This window comes from Tauraco erythrolophus, chromosome 10, assembly GCF_009769465.1.
Source record: "Tauraco erythrolophus isolate bTauEry1 chromosome 10, bTauEry1.pri, whole genome shotgun sequence".
NCBI classification, from domain to species: Eukaryota; Metazoa; Chordata; class Aves; order Musophagiformes; family Musophagidae; genus Tauraco; species Tauraco erythrolophus.
This window is the reverse complement of record NC_141474.1, coordinates 34,569,596-34,589,633: the sequence shown is the minus strand read 5'-3', so window position 1 is coordinate 34,589,633 and position 20,038 is coordinate 34,569,596. Positions and strand designations below refer to the sequence as shown.

Sequence of the window (20,038 nt, the reverse complement as noted above, 5' to 3'; positions counted from 1 at the left end):
GGCGTAAGCTGTGTGCCAGCCTCGCAGGGCTAAGGAAGGCACAAGCCATACCTGCCTCCTCCAGCTGGCTTTTCTCCCCGTCACCAGTAACCAGGGTGAGCTGCGGAGAAGGTGCGAGGTTCCGAACTTCTGCTCGGGACTGACCTGCGGCTGTGGGTGCCTGTTCCGTGCCTTCCGCCATGCTCTGCCCCTCCGTGCCAGCGGGGAGGGCGGGAATCCCGGACCTCGGCTAGCAGGCACCGGCTCGGGGGGCACCGGCTCTCTAGTGCCAGCGCTGGGGCACCGGCTCTCGGGCACCGGCCCTCCGGTACCAGCTCTGCAGCACCGAGCACGAAGGGTCTGCGCAACCCCGGCGGAGCTGCGGCCCCGCTGCCACCGGGTGAGGCCGAACCGGGTGCTGCGAGTGGCCCGGCCCCCTGAGGGACAGCTCCGCCCGTGTCACGGGGAATTAAAGCGCCCTGCTGAGCGCCCCGAGAGCCGCCCCAGGGAACCCCGACCCGCCCGGGACCGCCGCCATGTCCCAGCTCGCCCCGTCCCTCCCCGCGCCGGCGCTACGTCATGCCGCACGCGCCCGGCCGCCTCGCCCAATCCGCTGCCGCGGGCGGCTCGCGCGGCGATTTCAAACCGCGGCGGCCGTTGGCCCGTGAGGGGAGCGGCGGGGCCGGGCGGCCGGGGCGGGGGCTGCGCCGCGCCGCGCCGGGCGACATGGAGGGCCGGCCGGCCGCCCCGGGGCCCTACCGCGCCACCCAGCTGGTGAGGACACCCGCTCGGTGCGGGGCGGTGGGGCGGGAGGAGGAGCAGGCGGCAGCTGCTGCGGCGCCGGGACCCCCTGTCAGACCCGGGCTCCCCCCGGTCCGGGCCCCCGCGGTCAGGTAGATTTCTGCCGTGCCCGGAGCAGCGTGCGGCCGTTGGGCTCTTGGGCTGGCCGCGCTCGCTGCTGTGTGGAGGCCCCGCGGGGGCTGTTGGGGGGAGGCGGCTCGGTCCGCCCCCCCCCCCACCCCGCCCGCTGCCAGGCTGGGACGGGCCTCGCTCCTGGAAAACGGGGCCACAGCTCCGTGAGAGCAGCCTGCTGGTTGCGGTGTGGCGTGTCGTTTTGTGCCAGTAAATGGGAAGGGAAGAAAATGCTTTAATCAGTCAGAGGGGATTCTGCCCCTCTGCTCTGCTCTCCTGAGACCCCACCTGGAATACTGCGTTCAGCTCTGGGGTGCCCAGCACAAGAAGGACATGGAGCTGCTGGAGCGGGTCCAGAGGAGGCCACGAAGATGATCAGAGGGCTGGAGCACTTCTGCTATGGAGACAGGCTGGGAGAGTTGAGGCTGTTCAGCCTGGAGAAGAGAAGGCTCCAGGGTGATCTTATTGCAGCCTTCCAGTACCTAAAGGGGCTACAGGAAAGCTGGAGAGGGGCTTTTTACAAGAGTGTGTAGTGACAGGACACGGGGCAATGGCTTTAAACTGAAAGAGGGCAGATTTCAACTGGATATAAGGAAGAAATTCTTCCCTCTGAGGGTGGTGAGGCACTGGCACAGGTTGCCCAGAGAAGCTGTGGCTGCCCCATCCCTGGCAGTGTTCCAGGCCAGGTTGGATGGGGCTTTGGGCAACCTGGTGTAGTGGAAGGTGTCCCTGCCCATGGCAGGGGGGTTGGAACTAGATGGTCTTTGAGGTCCCTTCCAACCCAAACCATTCTGGGATTCTATGATTTAAAGCTGGCGCTTGTGTCCTGTGAGAGCTGGGTTGCGCCTGTGTCCGAGAGCTGCTGCAGGTCTGAGGACTGTGGTTTGGCAGTGCCTTGGGAAACTGAGTTGATGTAAATGCTGGGCATGTGCGGAGTGGGCTGATCAAACCCGTTATGTTTGAGAAAGTAGCATTGTTTTCAGTTATAGAAGAATGAGATAAAAACCTCAGTGAAATCTCCCGCGGAGGCTGCGACAGTGCTGCCATCGCGTGAGGCTGAACCGGGCACTGTGGTCCTCTGAGGGACAGCCCAGCTTAGTCCGTGTCAAAAAATGTATTTTCTAATCTGAACTTTAATGATTCTTTATCAATAATATGACACTATTTAGTATAACTGTCAATATTTGTTAGTGTTAATATTGTGATTTCGTGTATATGCTTATTAACATAATATTGTTTTAACTTACACTTACAATGATCATCTTCAGGCTTTAATCTTTGCTGTTCTTTGCTGTTTTGTTTCCCACGCAGTGGAAGGAAATTACGAAGTATTTCCGAGCAGGCATGCCATTGAGGAAACACAGGCAACATTTCAAAAGACATGGAAGCTGTTTTACTGCATCAGAAGCTGTAGACTGGCTCCATGAAGTATTAAGGAATAACAGTAACTTTGGTCCTGAAGTTACCAGGCAGCAGACTGTTCAGTTGTTAAGGAAGTTTCTCAAGAATCATGTAATTGAAGACATAAAAGGGAGATGGGGATCCGAAAATTTAGAAGACAATGGTGCACTATACAGGTACTGAAACGAAGACCAGTTCACAGAGCTCTTCAGGTTGAGAACTTTATTTCAAAATCTTAACACTCAGATTTTCGAAAATATCTTGCTTTGGTTCGAGTAGCTGGGCCAAAAATTAGTTAGTAGCACCTTTTCACTTTACTCTGACTTGCAGTAAAGACCATACATCCTGTATGCTGAGGGCTGCTTCCATGTTTTTCCAAGTTTTTCACTGGCATGTGTGCTACACTCAAGTGCTTTGGAGGGGAACCAAGGAGAATTGATTGTAGTAGCTCCGTGCTGTGCTACCAGTCCTGTGTTCACCTCTCTTGTGCACTTTACAGAAAGTCTAAGTGGGAAACACAGCCTACTCTCAGTTCTAAAATTAAAGGTATTTATGGCCCTCACTTCTTGAATTCTGGTCTCAGTGCTGTATAAAAATCCAAGTATCTTCAGCTCGACTTAGAATCAAGAAAAGTAGCCCAAAGCTAATTTATAATATGATAAACAGCATTCTAAAGGAAAAAAAAAACCAGCGTTTTTCTTCTTAATTTCCTGAACCTCTTCAGAATCTTACAGAATCACTCTGGTGTGGAATCACAGGATACGGTTTTGGTTGAGTGATTTCTTACATTTCTACTCTATTCTAGATGTATTTAACATCTCTCCTATTCATTACAGATTTCCTTCAACATCTCCAGTTAAACCTCTCCCAAGCTCACATCCAGCAAAAGAGAACTTGGAAAACTTCTCTAGGGACAAAGAAAGACTTTTTAAACTGCCGCATTTATCAAGGAGAACTTTTAAAAAACACGAGTTACTACAGTCTCTGGTAATAACTTATGTTTCTTACATAGTTACAGTTGCCATGTATTTTCTTTATTCTTTAAAAAAAATAAAACTAGGAGCAATCATCTTTTAGTAACACTACTGTTGTGTCATCTTGCCTTCCAGCTTAAGAAATAAATTGGTATGTTCTTCTAGAGTGAAATAGAATGTTTATGTAGGCATAATGGAAAGATACAGCTACATTTTTATGATGAAGTGTCTTGGTGATGTGTGCTGTTTCTCTTCAGCACACAAAAAGAGATTTTATTCAATAACCTGCAAATAAGCAGAGTACATACATGTAAAATCCTAGCTGTACTGTAACATGGCAGTTTGGAAATGCTGGCAAGTGAAAGGCATTATGCATTTGACAGAAGAAATTAAGTGTTCTCTTAAAACTATAAGAAGCTGTTTCTTCTAAACTTGGTGGCAATAGTTTGTTGGAAAGAGAAATGTAGGTGGCAGAGTGTTATTAACGCAGCCAAGTTACTTAATGAGAAAGAGAGGTTGTTTGACACACACAGACACAGCTCCACCCATTGCAGCATAGGGCTAATTTTGTATCAACATGATCTGAGATTAGAGTTTTAATTGTGTGTATGTGCATAAGCAATTGAGCACCTCAATGGGAAGGTTTTCCTTTTCTTGTGGATTTTGTTTGGTTCGTCTCCTTCAGTGCAGAATTATCCCTGCTATGGCATTTTAAAGTGTTGGGAGGGCTGCAAGGTGGAGTTCCAGAAATGATCTGGACAGTATGTCCTTGATTAAAGTTAATATATTTTTTGGTTAGGACAAATAAAAGGCACAAATTATTTCACTGTTCTGCTCACTTTTTGAAAAAGGTTGAGTTCTTTTGAGATGTGTGTGTGTGTGTGCATACTTTCTGAATGTCGATTGCGATCCTAAAGGAGGATACTTCACTTCCTAGTACGTTTGGATTTTATGTGGTTTTGCCTTTTAAATTGCTGACTTCTGAGTTGGTCAGGTCTTTTTTCCCCAGTGTCCTCTTTTGCTTTTTAGGTGGGTACGCCTGCATTTCATTGCTGAGGTGGTTAAGGTTACTCCCTGGCTCATGTTTTGGAATTTAATGTTCCACAGAACGCCCTGTACTGAGAACAATTTTTACTTCATTATGAATTCTCTTAAGAGGCTTGCTTATCTGATGGTATAACCCACTTGTTTTCAGGAAAATGTAGAAAAAACAAAGCCTAATATAATAGAAGAAAACAAGGAAGACACACTGCATAGGAAGGAAGTAAGCCAGGAATATGTGCAAGAAACTTGGCGAAATATCATTCTAATTCAGTAAGTAAATTATAAAAAGCACCTTCTAGTCTATATGCTTCGGGTATGTAATGGGCCCACCAAGCTTTTGGCTGCCAAATTTTTCTGAAATTTTTAAAATGATTTTTTAAGTTGCGTATTTTTACTAACTCTTGTTTATGTATGCTTTGTAATGTGTTCATTAACGTTAGTTGTTGCATTTAAGAAATTTATTGACATTGTTGCTAGTGGTGAAGTATACTTTCAGTACCGTAAGATGATCTTTTTTTATGGATTTTTGGTGTTCTTCCCAGGAAAAAGCACATCCTCAAATTGTCCTTCTGGAAGTGAGAATTTATTAAACAGTAAACTAGTTTATCAAGTAACCATTGTTTGAATAGATATGGGGAGAACTTGTTTTCCTTCATTACTAGCAAACCTTTTGCACAACATCTCTCTTCCTCCCCACAGTTTGCAAACCATTTTAGGCCTTCCGTCTCTGGAAGAAGTTTTGCAGCCAGCCCAGATAGTTCCTGAGTATGTCATATACAACATGACTCACACAAGCAAACATGGTGTTGTTATTTTGCAGGACAAATCAGGTAAGATTTTTTTTTTCTGGTTTTGCATAAAGATTCTGTGTGGTGTAATTACAACGAACAATAAATAATTAAAGTAATATGTCTCATAGTCTGCCTTCTGTCCTTTTTTCCCAAACTCCAGTATAGTTCAGTCTATTTCTCTAGAAGGTTTTGTAGGTGTATTGCATTAACTTTTAAACTACACATGTAGTAATATTTAAAATTAGTTTTAAATTCGGTCTTTTGTGTTTAAGGTATTATTTAATACATGTGTGCTGCTATTCATATTAGTTAAGTCTTTGAACTTGTGTATAAATATATACTTGTTTGTTTATTTCAGAAGACCTCCCTCACTGGGTGTTGTCAGCTATGAAATGCCTCGCGTACTGTAAGTCACTGAATAGCTTTGAAGTTCCAGAAACCTGTTTTGAGAGTTGAAAGTGAGATATACTTACATGTTAAGATCAATTGTGGTGTTTCATTTTGGAAATTCAAATAATCTAAGTGCTAATAATCTACATACAGCAATCCATATCAAAGTATTGCACGGAAATGTAACCTGAAAGAGTTAACACGTGTTACAGGTATTTCAGGAAATTAAGATACCAGTTCTTTAGGAGTCTAGCTGGTTAGCCTGCTTTTAGGCTGCATCGTCCGATTCTGCGTAAGAATTTTTGACAACATGAACAGACTCAATTAGTGGAAGAAGAGGGGCTTCAGTGTTTCTTAATTCATGAAATGTACAGGAGAATTAACTGAACTCTAAGCTTTCAGTGGAACCATGCTGTCCAAGGCTGTGAAAAAGCGAAGGACTGCTTTTTGAGAAAATAATTTCTATTAACAAAGAGTCAGGCAGGGAGAAAACTTTGAATGGCTGGCCAAAACCTGTGTGTGGTTTCTTCTAATGCAGTTTTTCAGGAGTAAAAGGACTTTTCTTTTCCAGTTACTGGCTTTGAGCTGGACTGAAACACTTCCTACATTTCATATGAAACTGGGGAGGCCAAGTCACAGAAAACCAGTTAGTTTTTTGTTTGTCTTGGAAGAAAACAAACAAAATTTTGCAATAGGTTTCAGATAAAAGCATGCTCCTATAGTCAGCTTTGTAGTCTACTAATTTTGTCTTGGCAACAGAAGGAAGAGTTCCATTCATTTGTTCTTGAATCCTGGACTTGGAATACAGCTCCTCTGGTACCTCCTTACCTGCTTCCCCACCTTTTTCTCCAACTGGTCTTTAGAAAAAGCTTATATGGAAAACCCTGTGAGACACCTTTTATAGTTACAGTTCAGTAGATGAGTTTTTAAAGTCAGACATTTTAGCTGTTGAACGTGTTTTGTGACAGAGCTGAGCTTTCGTTGTCGGCAGAATGAGAGTCCGTCTGCACTCAGCCCTTGTTTTGGTGTTAGTGTGTGAAACATCAAGCAGTAAAACTGAAGGTGGTTACAACTTACAGAAAACTTAGTGCTTCTGGTTGTTTTCTTTGGTGTGTCGGCTTAAGGTAAAATTTAGAAAGACGTGATGGTAAATTTTAAACTTGGGAAAAGAAGAATCTTTTCTGAACTAAGGCATCAGTCATGTGTGCTTGAGCAGCTGCCTTGGAACTACTGGGAAAGGATTTGCTGCAGAGTAATACAGTTAACACAGATTTTCACACGTTGGAGGGAGAAAAAAAAGTAACTTTTGCAGTGAACCTAATGAAGTTCAGTTCTCACAGCTCAGTCTGATGTGGATTTTCTTGCTAATGAAGGAGTGGTTTTGTTCTTCAGCATGTGCTGTAGCAGACCTGTGCGGTACTAATAGTCTTTCTCCTTTACAGTGCCACTGATTTTTTGGGAACTTCAGACTGTCTTTGAGGTTTCCTTTCCCAGATGGGTTCGAAATTGTGTTACAGACACATATCACGATTATGGAAACTTCATCTTTGTGAAGCAGGCTTGGAAAATATTCTAGAGAACTAGAGGATGGCTTTTTCTTTTTTTATAAAACTGCCTCTTTAACTGGCTCACAGGGCATCCTCGAGTTAGATGAGTGCCTCTCGAATGAAATCCGAGATGATGAGCTCTTTTTGTGTCTAATTCTTGCCCCTGTTCCTGACAATCTTCACTAGCTCCCCTCAAAGCCACGACGTGGTGGGACGGTGTGTGTTCATGCATCTGCATGTCTCTCTTGCTCGGTGGAACTGTGGGAGGGGTCCCTGTAGGATTAGTGTGACTTCAGAAGTTCAGTTTGCAGCACATGCTCTTTGGAAAATTACCTTTTTTATTTTCTTAAACATGACCCTTTTCCTTCAGCTGCATTCCCAAATACTTAGAGCCTCTTACATGAAGAGCACTATTGGGAAAAGCAGGACAGGGAAGAGCTGGGTGAGTGGATTTAAATCGAAGTGGAAAATACAGCTGATCGCTGGTCCTTGAGCATTTCAATACCTTAATTCCCACGTCAGTCCTGTATTTAGAACTGATAGATCTTGGCACTCGTGAGACGAAAACTGCAAGCAAGCTTTCTGGCTTTTTGAATTCTCCATTTCTAATTTGAGTAAATGAGTTCAAGTGGAGACTTTATCCCTGCATCTGCTAGCTAGACTGTGACCGAGTGACTCAGGCAGTACTTACTTTGTGCAGTGAAAACTAAAAATACTTACTCTGGCAGGGGGAATACTGCTCGACTATATTTTTAGTGTAGTGTGTGATAATGTGATTATGATTATAAAGTTTGATCGTATCAAAATCTAAATTTTTCTAGGTCTAATTAAAGCTGCCCTCTCCTGATTCATTAGAATTGGCTTTGTAAGGTAGCTTATTTCGTTTGTAGGAGCTCGGGGGAGTATGATAACATCAGGGTTAAAAGATCTACACAGTGTCAAATTTTATTCCTGTCAGGACCCCATTCATTCATTCGTTCTTTTTCTTATCTGTAGCAACATGGGCAAGGTTTATTAACCAGATCTCCTGAATTATTGCATTATCTGTCCACTTCTGAAGAAAAGGTCCACCTGAGGAGTAGTGGTGAACAGAACTTTTGGCTGGCTTCTCAGTACGTTCTTCAACAGTTGGTCATACCACGAGCTTCTCAGTCCGGAAGCTAGAGCTCCATGTGGGAGAACTGGGATTACTCTAGTTTGGAAATGAAGGAAAACGCTAGAAGTTTGGGATTGTTTTTCTGAGGAACCTAAAAAGGGCATAAATAAGTTTTCATTTCTTTTCTTGGTGTGGAACAGCTTGTTGAAACTGAGCACAACTTCTCAGTGGCTATGTAGAATATTTTATTCTATTTTTGATGACAAATGGCACAGTGCTGAACTGAACAACGTCTATGTATGTTGCTGACAGGATTCTTTCCTTGTGAAACAGTTGTTCCTCCAAGAACAAACTTACGTTGATTTCTTTAATTATTTTTTTTTAATAATGGAATTGTGAGAGTAAATACTTGTGTGAATTTTTTTTCTTTACCTCTTTTTAGGGCCTAGAAATAACGACATGAGCCAAGCAACTTACAGTGGGTTTGAACGGGACGTATTCAGAACGGTTGCTGACTACTTTCTCAGTCTCCCTGAGCCATTACTTACTTTTGAATACTATGAGCTTTTTGTTAATATTTTAGGTATGTATGAATTTGGAAATCATCAGTGCAAGCTGTAAGTTTACATCAACTGGGGAGAAATCTGTCATTCAAAGCAGACCTTGAGCCCCTAATCTGTCTGGCAGCTTGAATCTGAGGAAGATCATCAGTGTTGTTGTTCTGCATTACAGTATTGATTGAAATGCAGTTCTGTCTTATAACATCTATATAAATTGTTGCCTGAGCTAACATTCTAAATATGCAATAACCATGATTTAAAAAACATGTGCTTGTTCCTGTCTGTTCCTCACTATTGCAGTGTGGTAACTTTCTTTGTTCTTGCACGTTTGTTGTAATGATCTTGTTAGACTGCTTTTGAACTGAGCTAAATTTTTCTTAGGTTTTACTAACAGAGTTAACTATAAATTAGTATCTTACATTTGTTGTCTTCTCTGTTCAGTTAGCAACTTTCTTTCTGAACTTGTTCATTTTCATACCACTTGCATCTTAACTTATATTTCATTTTCTGATAGTTATGTGTGGCTACATCACAATTCCAGATATATGCAGTGGAAAACATTCTGTCCGAGATGAGAAATGTGACCCACAACCTTCAAAAATTCTTCACTTGAACTCTTTCAAGTCAACTGAGTGTCTTCTTCTAAGCCTGCTTCGCAAAGAGCCGGACAAAAAGAAGACAGAATATGAAGCTTCCAGGAAGTCGTCTTCAGAAGAGCTAACTATTCAAAAACAATGTGCAAAGAAATTGCAGCAATATAAACTGACATGTAAACAAAGTAGTGCTGATAATCTGATAGGAGGAAGTTGTCAGAATCTTTCAGGCTTCAGGAATGAGCAAGATCCACCTCAAACATTTAGGGCAAGATGTTACTCTTTGGAGAGAATAGGAGGTGCTACTAGAAGTCTGTGTAATAAAGGAGTATCTGATTCCCTCAGGCAAAGGGATGTGAACACCGTCCTGGGCACGAGAAATGGAAAACAATCACTACTGTACGAGCATAAAGCTAATTCTGTATTGGAGCTTGGTTTTAGTAACACGTGTCAGAAGCAAACTCGTGGTATCCAGAGAGTGTCTGCCCCAACTCTTCAGGATGAAGAGCTGTTTAATGAAAATCATGGGTCGAAGCAAACAGGCAGGTCTCTGAGTTTACTGGGCAAAAGGAACTCTAAAAGTTGTGCTAGCATTAATATACCAGTTGCTGAAATCACAGTAAAGCCAAGGCCTCAACTTTGTGGGCAAGGAAGAGCGAGTACCTCTGGAGTGGCTACTTCAGTGGACATCAAGAGTGGGATTTCTGCTATCACCGTCAGTAAGAGACTCTGCAAAAGTACCACAGAACTCTCAAAATGCTCTTTAACTCACACTTCTTTGCTGACTGGCACGCAAAGTAAGATGGCTTTCTGAAGCATGTTGTATTGGCTTACTGTGTTGACTAATCTCTTCTTCCTCAATCTTTGGCACTGTTGCTTGGGTTTTTTGATATGTGTATAACACCATCTGTGGGTTTTTAAAAAGAAAATAATGCTGGTTGCTACATTGCACTGTCTGAAGGTGGCCTTTCATATCTGCTAACAACTAGCAGCGTGTAGTGTCTTTGGAGACTTGAGCTTGATGTGTCAGTAACTCACCTTTCTGTTCAGGTAAGTGAGTAATTCTAACCTAGAGACTGTCTTAGAGTGAGGCAGGGAATTTGCACAGACCTGCCTGTTGGAGGAGATGTCTTTTCCTGGTCTTTGAAACACATTTTCTGGGAATAAATAACATGTGTCATTTCTTAGTTGTATTATGGTCTTAATTGTACCAGCAGTTTGTCATAATGAAGCGAGTTGAAGATGGCTGCACAAAAAAAAGGCCACATGATAGTATCTACTGTTACAACTGGTTTCTGTGAAGCGTAGATTATCGTTGAGAAAAATGGAAGTTCTTGCATTGGGACAGAAACACCCTGAAAGCTGGTTCAAATCTTACTGACATCTGTCTCTACAATTAACTTGTAGATCTCCTTCAACCTCATCTAGAAAGAATCGCTGTTGAGGCACTGCAGATCTGTTGCTTGTTGCTTCCCCCGCCGAACCGTAGAAAGATGCAGCTCCTGATGCGCATGATCTCCCGGATCAGTGAAAATGTTGATATGCCACGGCTGCACGACGCGATGGGCACGCGGTCTCTGGTAAGGGAGTCCTGAGTGCAGCACGTCGATTGTTTTATGGCTGAAGTAATGCTGGCAACACGAGTGGCATTCCGTCCTTGGCTCACTGCAATGAAATAGTGATTAATGGGTAGAGTTTTCATCTCCAGAATACTTACAAAAATCTGACTTGAGGCAAGGACTTATATGACTCTGACTATATTTCAAATATTGGTGTTGCTTTTGTTTACTTCGGGAGGAGAAGGGAAATAATTTCTTAAAAGAATGCAAGGGATTGTTTAGTCTGATTTCTCACTCAACCACCATTTAACTTAAAAAGTGTTTGCAAAGTTTCTGTGGAGAGCTTTTCGTGGGCTAAACATTTGTATATGTGAAGGTATGACAAAAACAGTTCCAAAGAAGTAAATTTTCTGCTAGGAGAGTTTAAAGACTAGCTTCAAGGTCTGAATTTAAGCTTTCAATGGAATGATTAAAGATTTTTGTCAAACAAGATAGAACAACAAAGTACCTGCACGTGCTAGTTTAAAATGAGACAACTAGAAGCTGGAAATATGAAAGCTGTGAAAACATTTTTTTAACGGTGGATGTGCGTTAGATTTTGGCGAGGTTGACTCTGCAGGTTTTTCATCATCTCGCATGTCTCAACATGGCTAATTGAAGATGTACGCTTTTCTGCAGGAGAAGAGTTTTTCTGATTATTACCTCTTTAAAATGTGTATTTCTTACTTGAAAGCACTGTTCAATTTAAAAAAAAAAAACAAAACACAAGTCTAATGTTACCCAAAGTTTCTTTATTTCAGATGAGGAAAAAATTGTAATCAGTTTTCCTCCTCTCTTGCCCAGTGGTGCAGGCAAGAGAGATTGCAATGAAAGTTGGTGTTGGAGAATTCCTTGTGCCACTGGAAAGAAGGCAAATCCCTCAACTAATGATCTGCTCACCACTTCCAGATGATACAGACTTTTTCCCGATGCGTGCTGTGCTGTGCAGAAGAAGTAGATCTCGATGAGCTGCTTTCAACACGATTAGTTTCGTTTCTGATGGACCATCAACAAGAAATATTTAAAGTACCAACTTACCTGCAGGTCGCCGTGCGAGATCACATAGAGTACGTGAAGATGGCTCAGGTTGGTGGCATGACAGAAGCTTTCATTTGCTACTTGCAGGGCATTCGTTCCTTCTGGAGGTGGGATGGGGAAGCTGCAAACAAAACCACTATATTTTGAATGCAAAGTTTTATTAAACTGTTGATGCAGTTATAGATATTAGCTACGTCATAAAGTTTTGCAACTTGTGTCACTGTAAATTAGCATGCTTGGATATTTGGTAGGTACCTTACGTGTTCAAGGCCAGGTTGGATGGGGCTTTGGGCAACCTGGTGTAGTGGAGGATGTCCCTGCCCATGGCAGGGGGGTTGGAACTGGATGATCTTTGAGGTCCCTTCCAACCCAAACCATTCTGGGATTCTATGATTCTACCTTCTTACTGAAGTAGTACGTAATCGTTTGAGTATGCAGACCCCTTCTCCAACCTCTCTTTCAGTGCAAGTATCCAAAGGAAGAAATTTGCGCTATATTGCCAACGTATTCCTACTGCAAACAGATAACTCCTCAGGAGTTTGAGGAACAAAAGGTTTCTACCTCTCAAGCTGCAGTGGCAGAGCTTTTAGAGAACATCATCAAAGACAAAAACTTGTCTGTGAAAGACAAAAAGAAAAAGTTAAAACAGGTAAGGAACTTGGTGGGTATTTCATCTATTTCTGGAAATGCCATTGTGAGGGAAGGATCTCAGTCACTAGACCCTGGCACGGAACGAGAGTGGACGTAGAGAAATGCTTGTTTTGCAGAGGAGAGCTGTTCTCTGATTGGGATTTGGAAGACGGCGTGTAAGACAGCGTTGGTACTCCCTGGCAGCAGTGGTGTTCCAACAGGGATGTAAAACCAGTACAAAATTGTTCTCAGATCCTGCTCTCCGTTACATGATGTGCAACAGAACTACAGCGTGGTTTCTTGTGCACTGGCTGTGCAAGTCTGCCATTACAATGCTACAGAGGGGCTGAAAATCCATAGGTGATAGGAGCCGTGAGTCTTCGTCTGTGCCCAGTCCTGAAACCTTCTTTTCTGTGGACTTAGCTCTGTGTTTTGTCACGTGTGCATTGCTCCAGATCACCTGGCACTTCTGTGGCCTACTGACGTGTTGCCTAACACTAAAGCTAGGACAGGATTTAATACTTGGAGAGCTTTTTCTTTTTCAGAAAACCTTTGGCAAGTCTTTCTGACCAATTGAACAGTATTCCACTTGTCCTCGAATCTCCTAAATGAGTCTTGTGACTCAAATTTGAAAAAGCAGCTTTTCAGAGCAGGCACTTTTCTTTCTCTTTGGTGCCCCTCCCCCAGCTTCTGCACCGCTGACTTCCATGTGTGTTGTAAAAACTTGCTGGTCCTGTGAAAGGGGAGGCTGGACTTGTGTTCAAGTTGATTAAAACTTCCTGCATGTGAAGAAGAGTAGTTAATTCCAGTCGATTCAACCTGGGAATACAAGTAAGCAGTAAGAAGCGACACACAGCAGCAATTTAAGCAGGTGGAGGGGGGAGGAAGGAAATAAACTTTCTAACAGCAAAACTTGAAGTACATACTTCAATTTCTGACGAGTTCCCCCCAAAATCCAGGGGCAGCTTGTACTGTAAGGGCCACATGTTAGCAAAGTTTGTTTTTAAAATTCACGGAGCTGTGTCGTTGCACTCTTGCCATTTGTGCTGGGATAGCTAGTGGTGTGATAAATCACAACTTTTGGGGGCAATTGTTCAGTTTTGACACTTTGAATTGGGGAAAGCCAAACACACGGCACTGACTGGAGGGTCAGGTCCAACTTGTATCAACACCAGAAGTTACAAACGGTGTGGTTTGCTCCAGGTCCAGTCAGCAGAAAGCTCTTACTGGTGCACGGATGTATTTACCGTTACGCATTCCTTCCTGAGGCCTTACAGAGGAAACAGGCAAAATGCCAAAAACCTCTCAGAAGTCAGATAGTTTTGTTTAGTTGTATGTCTGCAGGAATTTAAAAATGACTCCTTTGGTTAAATAGGAAGCCTTCCTCAGGGAATGCCCTCAAAACATGCCGAATCTTTGCTTCCGTTTCGATAAAGCACGTTTATCGTTGTTATTTGTGAAAGACAGCTTTCCCAGCACAAAAAACCTTGGGAATAAAATGGGATTAGAAGCTTTCCTCGTTTCACCAGAAGGTGAAGTGCCTGGCAGAATTTCTGTTTGACTCATTGTTGGTCAGTTGTGAGCTCGGGAGCACGAAGGGCTCCAGCTCTGGTCAAGTGTCCCCGCAGAGTGGCGTTACAGGCTGGTAGTGCTCCTGCTGCTGCTGTGCATCCTTACACGGGGATTCACGCTCAAGTCCTGCACGGCTGGAGTTATTGGTAGAGTCTGATTTATTTTATTTTAATTTCTGCATTTGTGTTTTCTAGTTTCAGAAGGAATACCCTCTAATCTACCAGAACAGGTTTCCAACGACAGAAAACGAAGCGATGCTGTTTGAGAACAAACCTACCATCAAACAACCGATGTTTGGCCTAAGAAACCCAAGATTTCGTAGCCTAAGATATTAATTTCACCACACTTTAGCTGCTTTTTTGGCAGATGTACGTATGAATGATTTACCAAAGGGCACTTGCTACAGAAATTTGATGGTGGCTGTGTGTGTAGAAGGAAAAAATGTTTACATGGACGCTATATTGAAAGGTGCCAAAATAACCTTTTTTTTGTGCAGATAACTTTTTGAAGGAGTGCTAAGAGAGAAATAAATATTTATCTGTTTAAAAATTACTACAATATATTGTGCTCAGTAAGAGAAATGTGAAAATAAGCATGAAGCTATTGGTAACCAAAAACTTATATATGGTTTTCGTATGGGAAACTAATGATATGCATATTGCTGTAAGTTTCAGGAATTCAGGCCATTTATTATAGTTTGTGTAGGTTTTTAAATGTCTGTATGTTGTTGAATAAGTGCCTTCCTTGTATTCTCAAAATATTTATCTTTAAACCAAACGATGTTCTTGGAGTTTGGGACTAATTCAAGTGTTGATTCTGTTGTTTCCAAGGGAGCCAGAAATTGACCATAAATAAATGATTCTCTGACTCCATAAAATGCTTCTGTTCATCTCATCTGTAAAATTCACTGAAGCTTTGTATATTTATTTATATTAAAAGTCCGAGGTCTATTTCTGACATTTCATGGAAAACTTATTTGGGCTCTGTTGGTGTACTTCTCGAAATAATAGAAGTGATGAATGATACATGGAGTGGCAGGAATAGAACCCGAGTACGCTAAATTTCCCTGGTTTGTTTCCAGAGTTGGGGGTCTGCCTGTTAATTCTGATGGGGTCAAGGCTCCCCACGATACTATAAATCTGCGTGAGTATTTTTGGGAGAGAACAACTCCAAGTAAGTTGAGAGTAAGTAATCGGTTCCCAAACAGGCACCGATAGTGTGTAGAGGTAAAGCCTGGGCACTCAAGGGAATTTTAAATAAGATTTAATGAAAAAAAAAAAAAAAATCCCTTCTTGGCAGAAATAGTGTGGTATAGCAGAAGATGGATGAACCCTCAAGGATTGGCTTTAAACTGAAAGAGGGAGATTTAGATTAGATCTAAGGAGGAAATTCTTCCCTCTGAGGGTGGTGAAGCACTGGCACAGGTTGCCCAGAGAAGCTGTGGCTGCCCCATCCCTGGAAGTGTTCCAGGCCAGGTTGGATGGGGCTTTGGGCAACCTGGTGTAGTGGAGGGTGTCCCTGCCCATGGCAGGGGGGTTGGAACTGGATGATGTTTGAGGTGCCTTCCAACCCAAACCATTCTATGACTGATGCAAGGCAGCTAAAGCTCCTTGGAGGAAATGAGGCCACCGTGTGAGACATCATTTCTGTACGTTCTCTTGTTAACACCCAGGATTTTTTGTATATTCCAACTCTGTGCCAAAACTGCGAGTAAGGAACAACACGTATCTCCGTTATGTGAATGCTGGTTGCACTGGACTTTGGCTGCTTGTGTGCAACTTGGGGGCTTGAATGTGTTGGTGTGCTGGAGCTCCTCGGAGTGGATGGGTCACTGGTCATGGTCCCCACTGTCACCTGTCCCTCGCTTAACCCAAACTGGCGCTCAGGTGGACTTCTTGCTGCGTGATCCTTTCACGCTACGCTTCAGTCAGAGGGCGCTTTGAGCTCATGGTGTCGAAATCTGTAACGTGACACACGCTCAAAGCATTCTGCATTTGGAATGGTGTTGAAATTGGGTTTTGTTGTGAGGAATTTGTGTCTGTGTTACATTTCAGTTGTAACATGGCTTCTAGGTAAGTCTTGAGCTCTGCTTGGTTTGGCTGTATTTGTGGAAAAATGGAAAGGATGCACTGCGAGCATTGGACGGCAGAAGAACGTGCCTGTGAAGTCCAACTTTGTTTTCACTTTAGGGTTGGTTTGGGTTTTTTTAAGCAGTTTTGTGCTTTATGGAATCAGATGTTTTAGATGCTTTTCCTTTGTGTGAGCTGTTTGGTTGGCTGTTACCTTGTTGGGTTATCTGAGCTGGGCAGCACAGGCGTATCCATTATGCCTTGGCATGCCTTGCCCGTTCCTGGGACAAGAAACTGCCTCGTCATTGAGCCTGCACGTGCAGACTCCGACAGCAGTTGTCATAAAACCAGTCATCAGCAATAAAATTAAAGGAAATCTCAACTACTCATCTCTTTGCCTGGTTTCGGAGGGGTTTTGGTGTCTCCTGGGGAGGCTCTGGAACAGCCTTGCACGCGTTCGTGCGCTGTGTCGGATGCCTCGGTGCTGTGAGTGAGGGTCTTGGTTGAGGGTTGTCACTTTTGTGTTTGGCATAAAATCATGGAATAGTTTGGCTTGGAAGGGACTGCAAAAATCATCCAGTTCCACCCCCCCTGCCATGGGCAGGGACACCCTCCACTACACCAGGTTGCCCAAAGCCCCATCCAACCTGGCCTTGAACACTTCCAGGGATGGGGCATCTTAGTACCTGAGTGCTGCGGTCTGCAGCTGTGAGACTGCACTTTGGGTTCTCCTTTCCCTGGAAAAATGAGGCAAAAACCACCTTTCTGTTCTGCGTCTGATACTTAATTGTACGTATATATATATCTCCACACAATTATACACGTACTGAATGAGTCTTGCTGGCTTTACGGGTGGGGATCAGTGCAGAAATTTACTTTTTGCTGGCTGGGTTACATCTGGCACAACACGTGTTTTGCAATATATCATTTTGCTCTTTTACTCCGGAGGTGGAAGGCTTTGTAAATGAGAAGCCAGGATTAACCCCGTGTTAGCCTGTGGTAGTCACACTTTACTGTCCTGTAGGTGACTTTACGCCTGCACGGTGGGTGGCAGCTGTTCCTCCTCCATAACAGCTGCAGCCAGCTGCTTCTAAAAATCCAGAACCTGCCCAAACTCGCTTCTAATTATTCTGAACCTGTTAAGCGTTGCGTAAATGCTTTATTTATTTATGTGTTCCAGTTAAGCAACTTATTAGGCGAGAAGCTCACATTTCTTAGGATTTAGCTTTCAAAGGACTGCCCTCATTATTCGGAGTTCTTGATCCATGTTATTTAATGTTCCCTTCTAAGGTTTTGACAGAACTTAGCAAAAATGTGAATAAACAGACAAACTGATGAGCTGTGGGACAATTAAAGCATTCTGGATGAATGATAGATACAAATTTAAATTTAATCTAAACCTTTCTTTGTGCTATCCTCTTCTCTTGAGTGAAATTCTTTACCGGGAGCCTTTTCTATATTTTTTTTTTCCTTTAAGTATCATATTGCAAAAACTACAGGGCTATACTGGGAGCAGTTATCCAGAGTGAATTTGGGTTGAGACTCGAGAGAGGAGGAACCACAAGGGCAATCCTTTTTAGTTGTATTAGTTGCCAAGAGGAACAGTTTTGTAATGCAGTGGTAGGTCATGTGCTGTCTCGCGCCGTTCTGGGTGTCAAACTGGAGGTGGCCTGGTCTGGCACTGGCTGGTGCGTGGTGATGCCTGGTGATTCCCAGAAAGCAACTGGTAGAAAACAGCCAGGAGGTTACGTGGATAAGATGTTACTGGCTAATCTCGGCGCTGAGTCGTGATGCATCTGTGTGCTCCAAATTTAACTGCATGTGGGCAGCAGAGAGATAGAAGTGGTGAAATGAATTCTTTAAGGGGAGAGGGGGAAAGACTGAAAATTGTAGGATCATGATTTTGGTGGGAAGTGACCTTCGGAAGTCATTTAGTCCAAACCCTGTTTAAAACGGATCTAATTAAATCAGGTTTCTTGGGGCAGTGTTGAGTCTTGAACACCTCCAAGCTCTGCAGCAGGAAGTGTAATAGCAGAGAGCTCTTCCAGTTTCATCTTCCCATACCAGTCTAAAGCACCAAGACCAAAGCTGTCTGAGTAGCTGCTCTGGCTCGGGGTCCTGGGGGGGGCCCTGGCCCGCAGATGCCATCCGGGCAATGATGGGTGAGAAGGGAGGAGAGCCGTGGGGGCTGGATGTGAGTCCTTCTTCTAACTGTTGCCACTGAGTCCACAGGGCCAGATCCTGCTCAGGGCTGGGAAGGTGCAGAAGGAGGAAACCTTGGCTGCTGGTGTGGTGGGGCCAGGGATGATTTTGAGTCTCTGCCTCCTGAGCCACTGGAGGAGGATGGGGCCTGGGAAGATGCTGTCACCATGGAAACACTGAATTTTCCTGACATCAAAGATTAGGACCCTGGTTTGAGTCCTTATCCTGGGGTTAATTAAAAATCTCCATGTTATTTGCGCTGCTAAGAGGCCTTGAGTTTGGACTGAAGCTTGTACTGAATATTTTTATTGCTAGAATGCTTCCACAGACAAATTACCATATAATTAAGGTTCGTTAACGGGAGGCCTCAAAGAGCTCATGAAAGCTCAACTCAGTATCTTGTTTTTTCTGTTAGAAGCCTTGGATGAACCCTCAGTCCCAAAGGAAATACTCCACCTTGTAAGGAGAAGAAAGAAAGAAAAAAAAAAAACCACGAGAGGAGGAGACCAACCTTTCCCTGAACGGTTGCAGTAGCAGATCTGACATGGGGCAGTTTAGTATCAAATTTTCTCCTTGCACCACTTTTGATCACTTCCGTTTGTACAGGAGGAGTGCCCAGATGTGCTGCGACAGCGAGAGCAGCAGGCGTGGCTGAGGAGGAGGATGATGATGCTCCCTGGGGCCCTCCTGGCTGCTGGTTGTGGTTTAGTCTTGCTGTACTTGTATCGTATATACCTGTACCCTTGTATCGAGGGGGGATCTCGATGAGATCTAAGGAAGAAGTTTTTCCCTCTGAGGGTGGTGAGGCACTGGCACAGGTTGCCCAGAGAAGCTGTAGATGCCCCATCCCTGGAAGTGTCCAAGGCCAGGTTGGATGGGGCTTTGAGCAACCTGGTGTAGTGGAGGGTGTCCCTGCCCATGGCAGGGGGGTTGGAACTGGATGATGTTTGAGGTGCCTTCCAACCCAAACCATCTATGATTCTACTCATACCAAGGTGTCGCACCTTGCCAAGCCTTCCACAGAAGCCCAGGACAGAGGAAGAAGCTGGTGGCTGATGAGTACAGGAGGCAGGAACGGTAATATTTGACACTGGCATCTTATTTCTCAGTATCTCTAATGTCATATTGTTTCCAGATGAAGCACTGATCCTCGTTCTGCAGGCGGGCAGTGCCAGGGAGCGCTCTGCTCCATGGGATCGAGGTGGTTTTGCAGGAAGGAGCCGTTTCTCGCCACCCTCGCTCCGTGCCGGAGCTGGGAAGGTCTCCCTGTGGCACAGGGCTGGCATCATGCCCCGCAGTGCCAAGCCGAGCGGCCGTGCCAAGCGCCCGGCGCCACTCCAGCATGCTCCATTTCCCTCCTCTGTTTTTTTTTCCCTTTGTAATCACTTCTGCCTGGGAAGAATTTAGGTCTCAGAAAAACATTCAAAGCCCTTTTTTGTGCGAACGGCAAGACAAAACCTCTCAAAGTCCGGGGAGGATTTCGGCGGTGAAAGCCCGCTCTGTTCCCGGGGCGCATACGTTGGTGGGGGTGGTTTTGGGCACGGGGCTCCCCTGGGCAGGGCTCAGCGCCCCATAAATACCCAGCGCACGGCTCTCACCGTGCTTGGCTGTTGGAGACGTGTGGTCCATCATCAGGGAGAGA

General features: G+C 44.2%; 1 protein-coding gene across 2 annotated transcripts; it reads left to right on the top strand.

The window, feature by feature from the left end:
- The first annotated feature begins 705 nt into the window (after positions 1 to 705).
- Positions 706 to 14,460, top strand: DEPDC1 (DEP domain containing 1). 2 transcript variants are annotated; one of them, XM_086617415.1, is made up of 12 exons: positions 706 to 753; positions 2,203 to 2,468; positions 3,129 to 3,279; positions 4,462 to 4,580; positions 5,010 to 5,140; positions 5,460 to 5,507; positions 8,577 to 8,717; positions 9,209 to 10,084; positions 10,695 to 10,867; positions 11,795 to 11,971; positions 12,387 to 12,572; positions 14,320 to 14,460. In XM_086617415.1, exons 1-12 carry the CDS (start codon positions 706 to 708, stop codon positions 14,458 to 14,460), a joined length of 2,457 nt encoding a protein of 818 aa, XP_086473541.1. The 2 variants fall into 2 exon arrangements, with proteins under 2 accessions (XP_086473541.1, XP_086473542.1); XM_086617416.1 differs by lacking the exon at positions 9,209 to 10,084.
- Positions 14,461 to 20,038: the final 5,578 nt, after the last annotated feature.

What these genes read in the sequence shown, in the direction of transcription:
- DEPDC1 (XM_086617415.1), top strand. Translation starts at nt 706, where the DNA reads ATGGAGGGCCGGCCGGCCGCCCCGGGGCCCTACCGCGCCACCCAGCTG. An exon ending in TATTTTGCAGGACAAATCAG is followed by an intron (nt 5,141 to 5,459) that starts GTAAGATTTTTT and finishes TGTTTATTTCAG; the next exon opens with AAGACCTCCCTCACTGGGTG. An exon ending in GCTTTTTGTTAATATTTTAG is followed by an intron (nt 8,718 to 9,208) that starts GTATGTATGAAT and finishes ATTTTCTGATAG; the next exon opens with TTATGTGTGGCTACATCACA.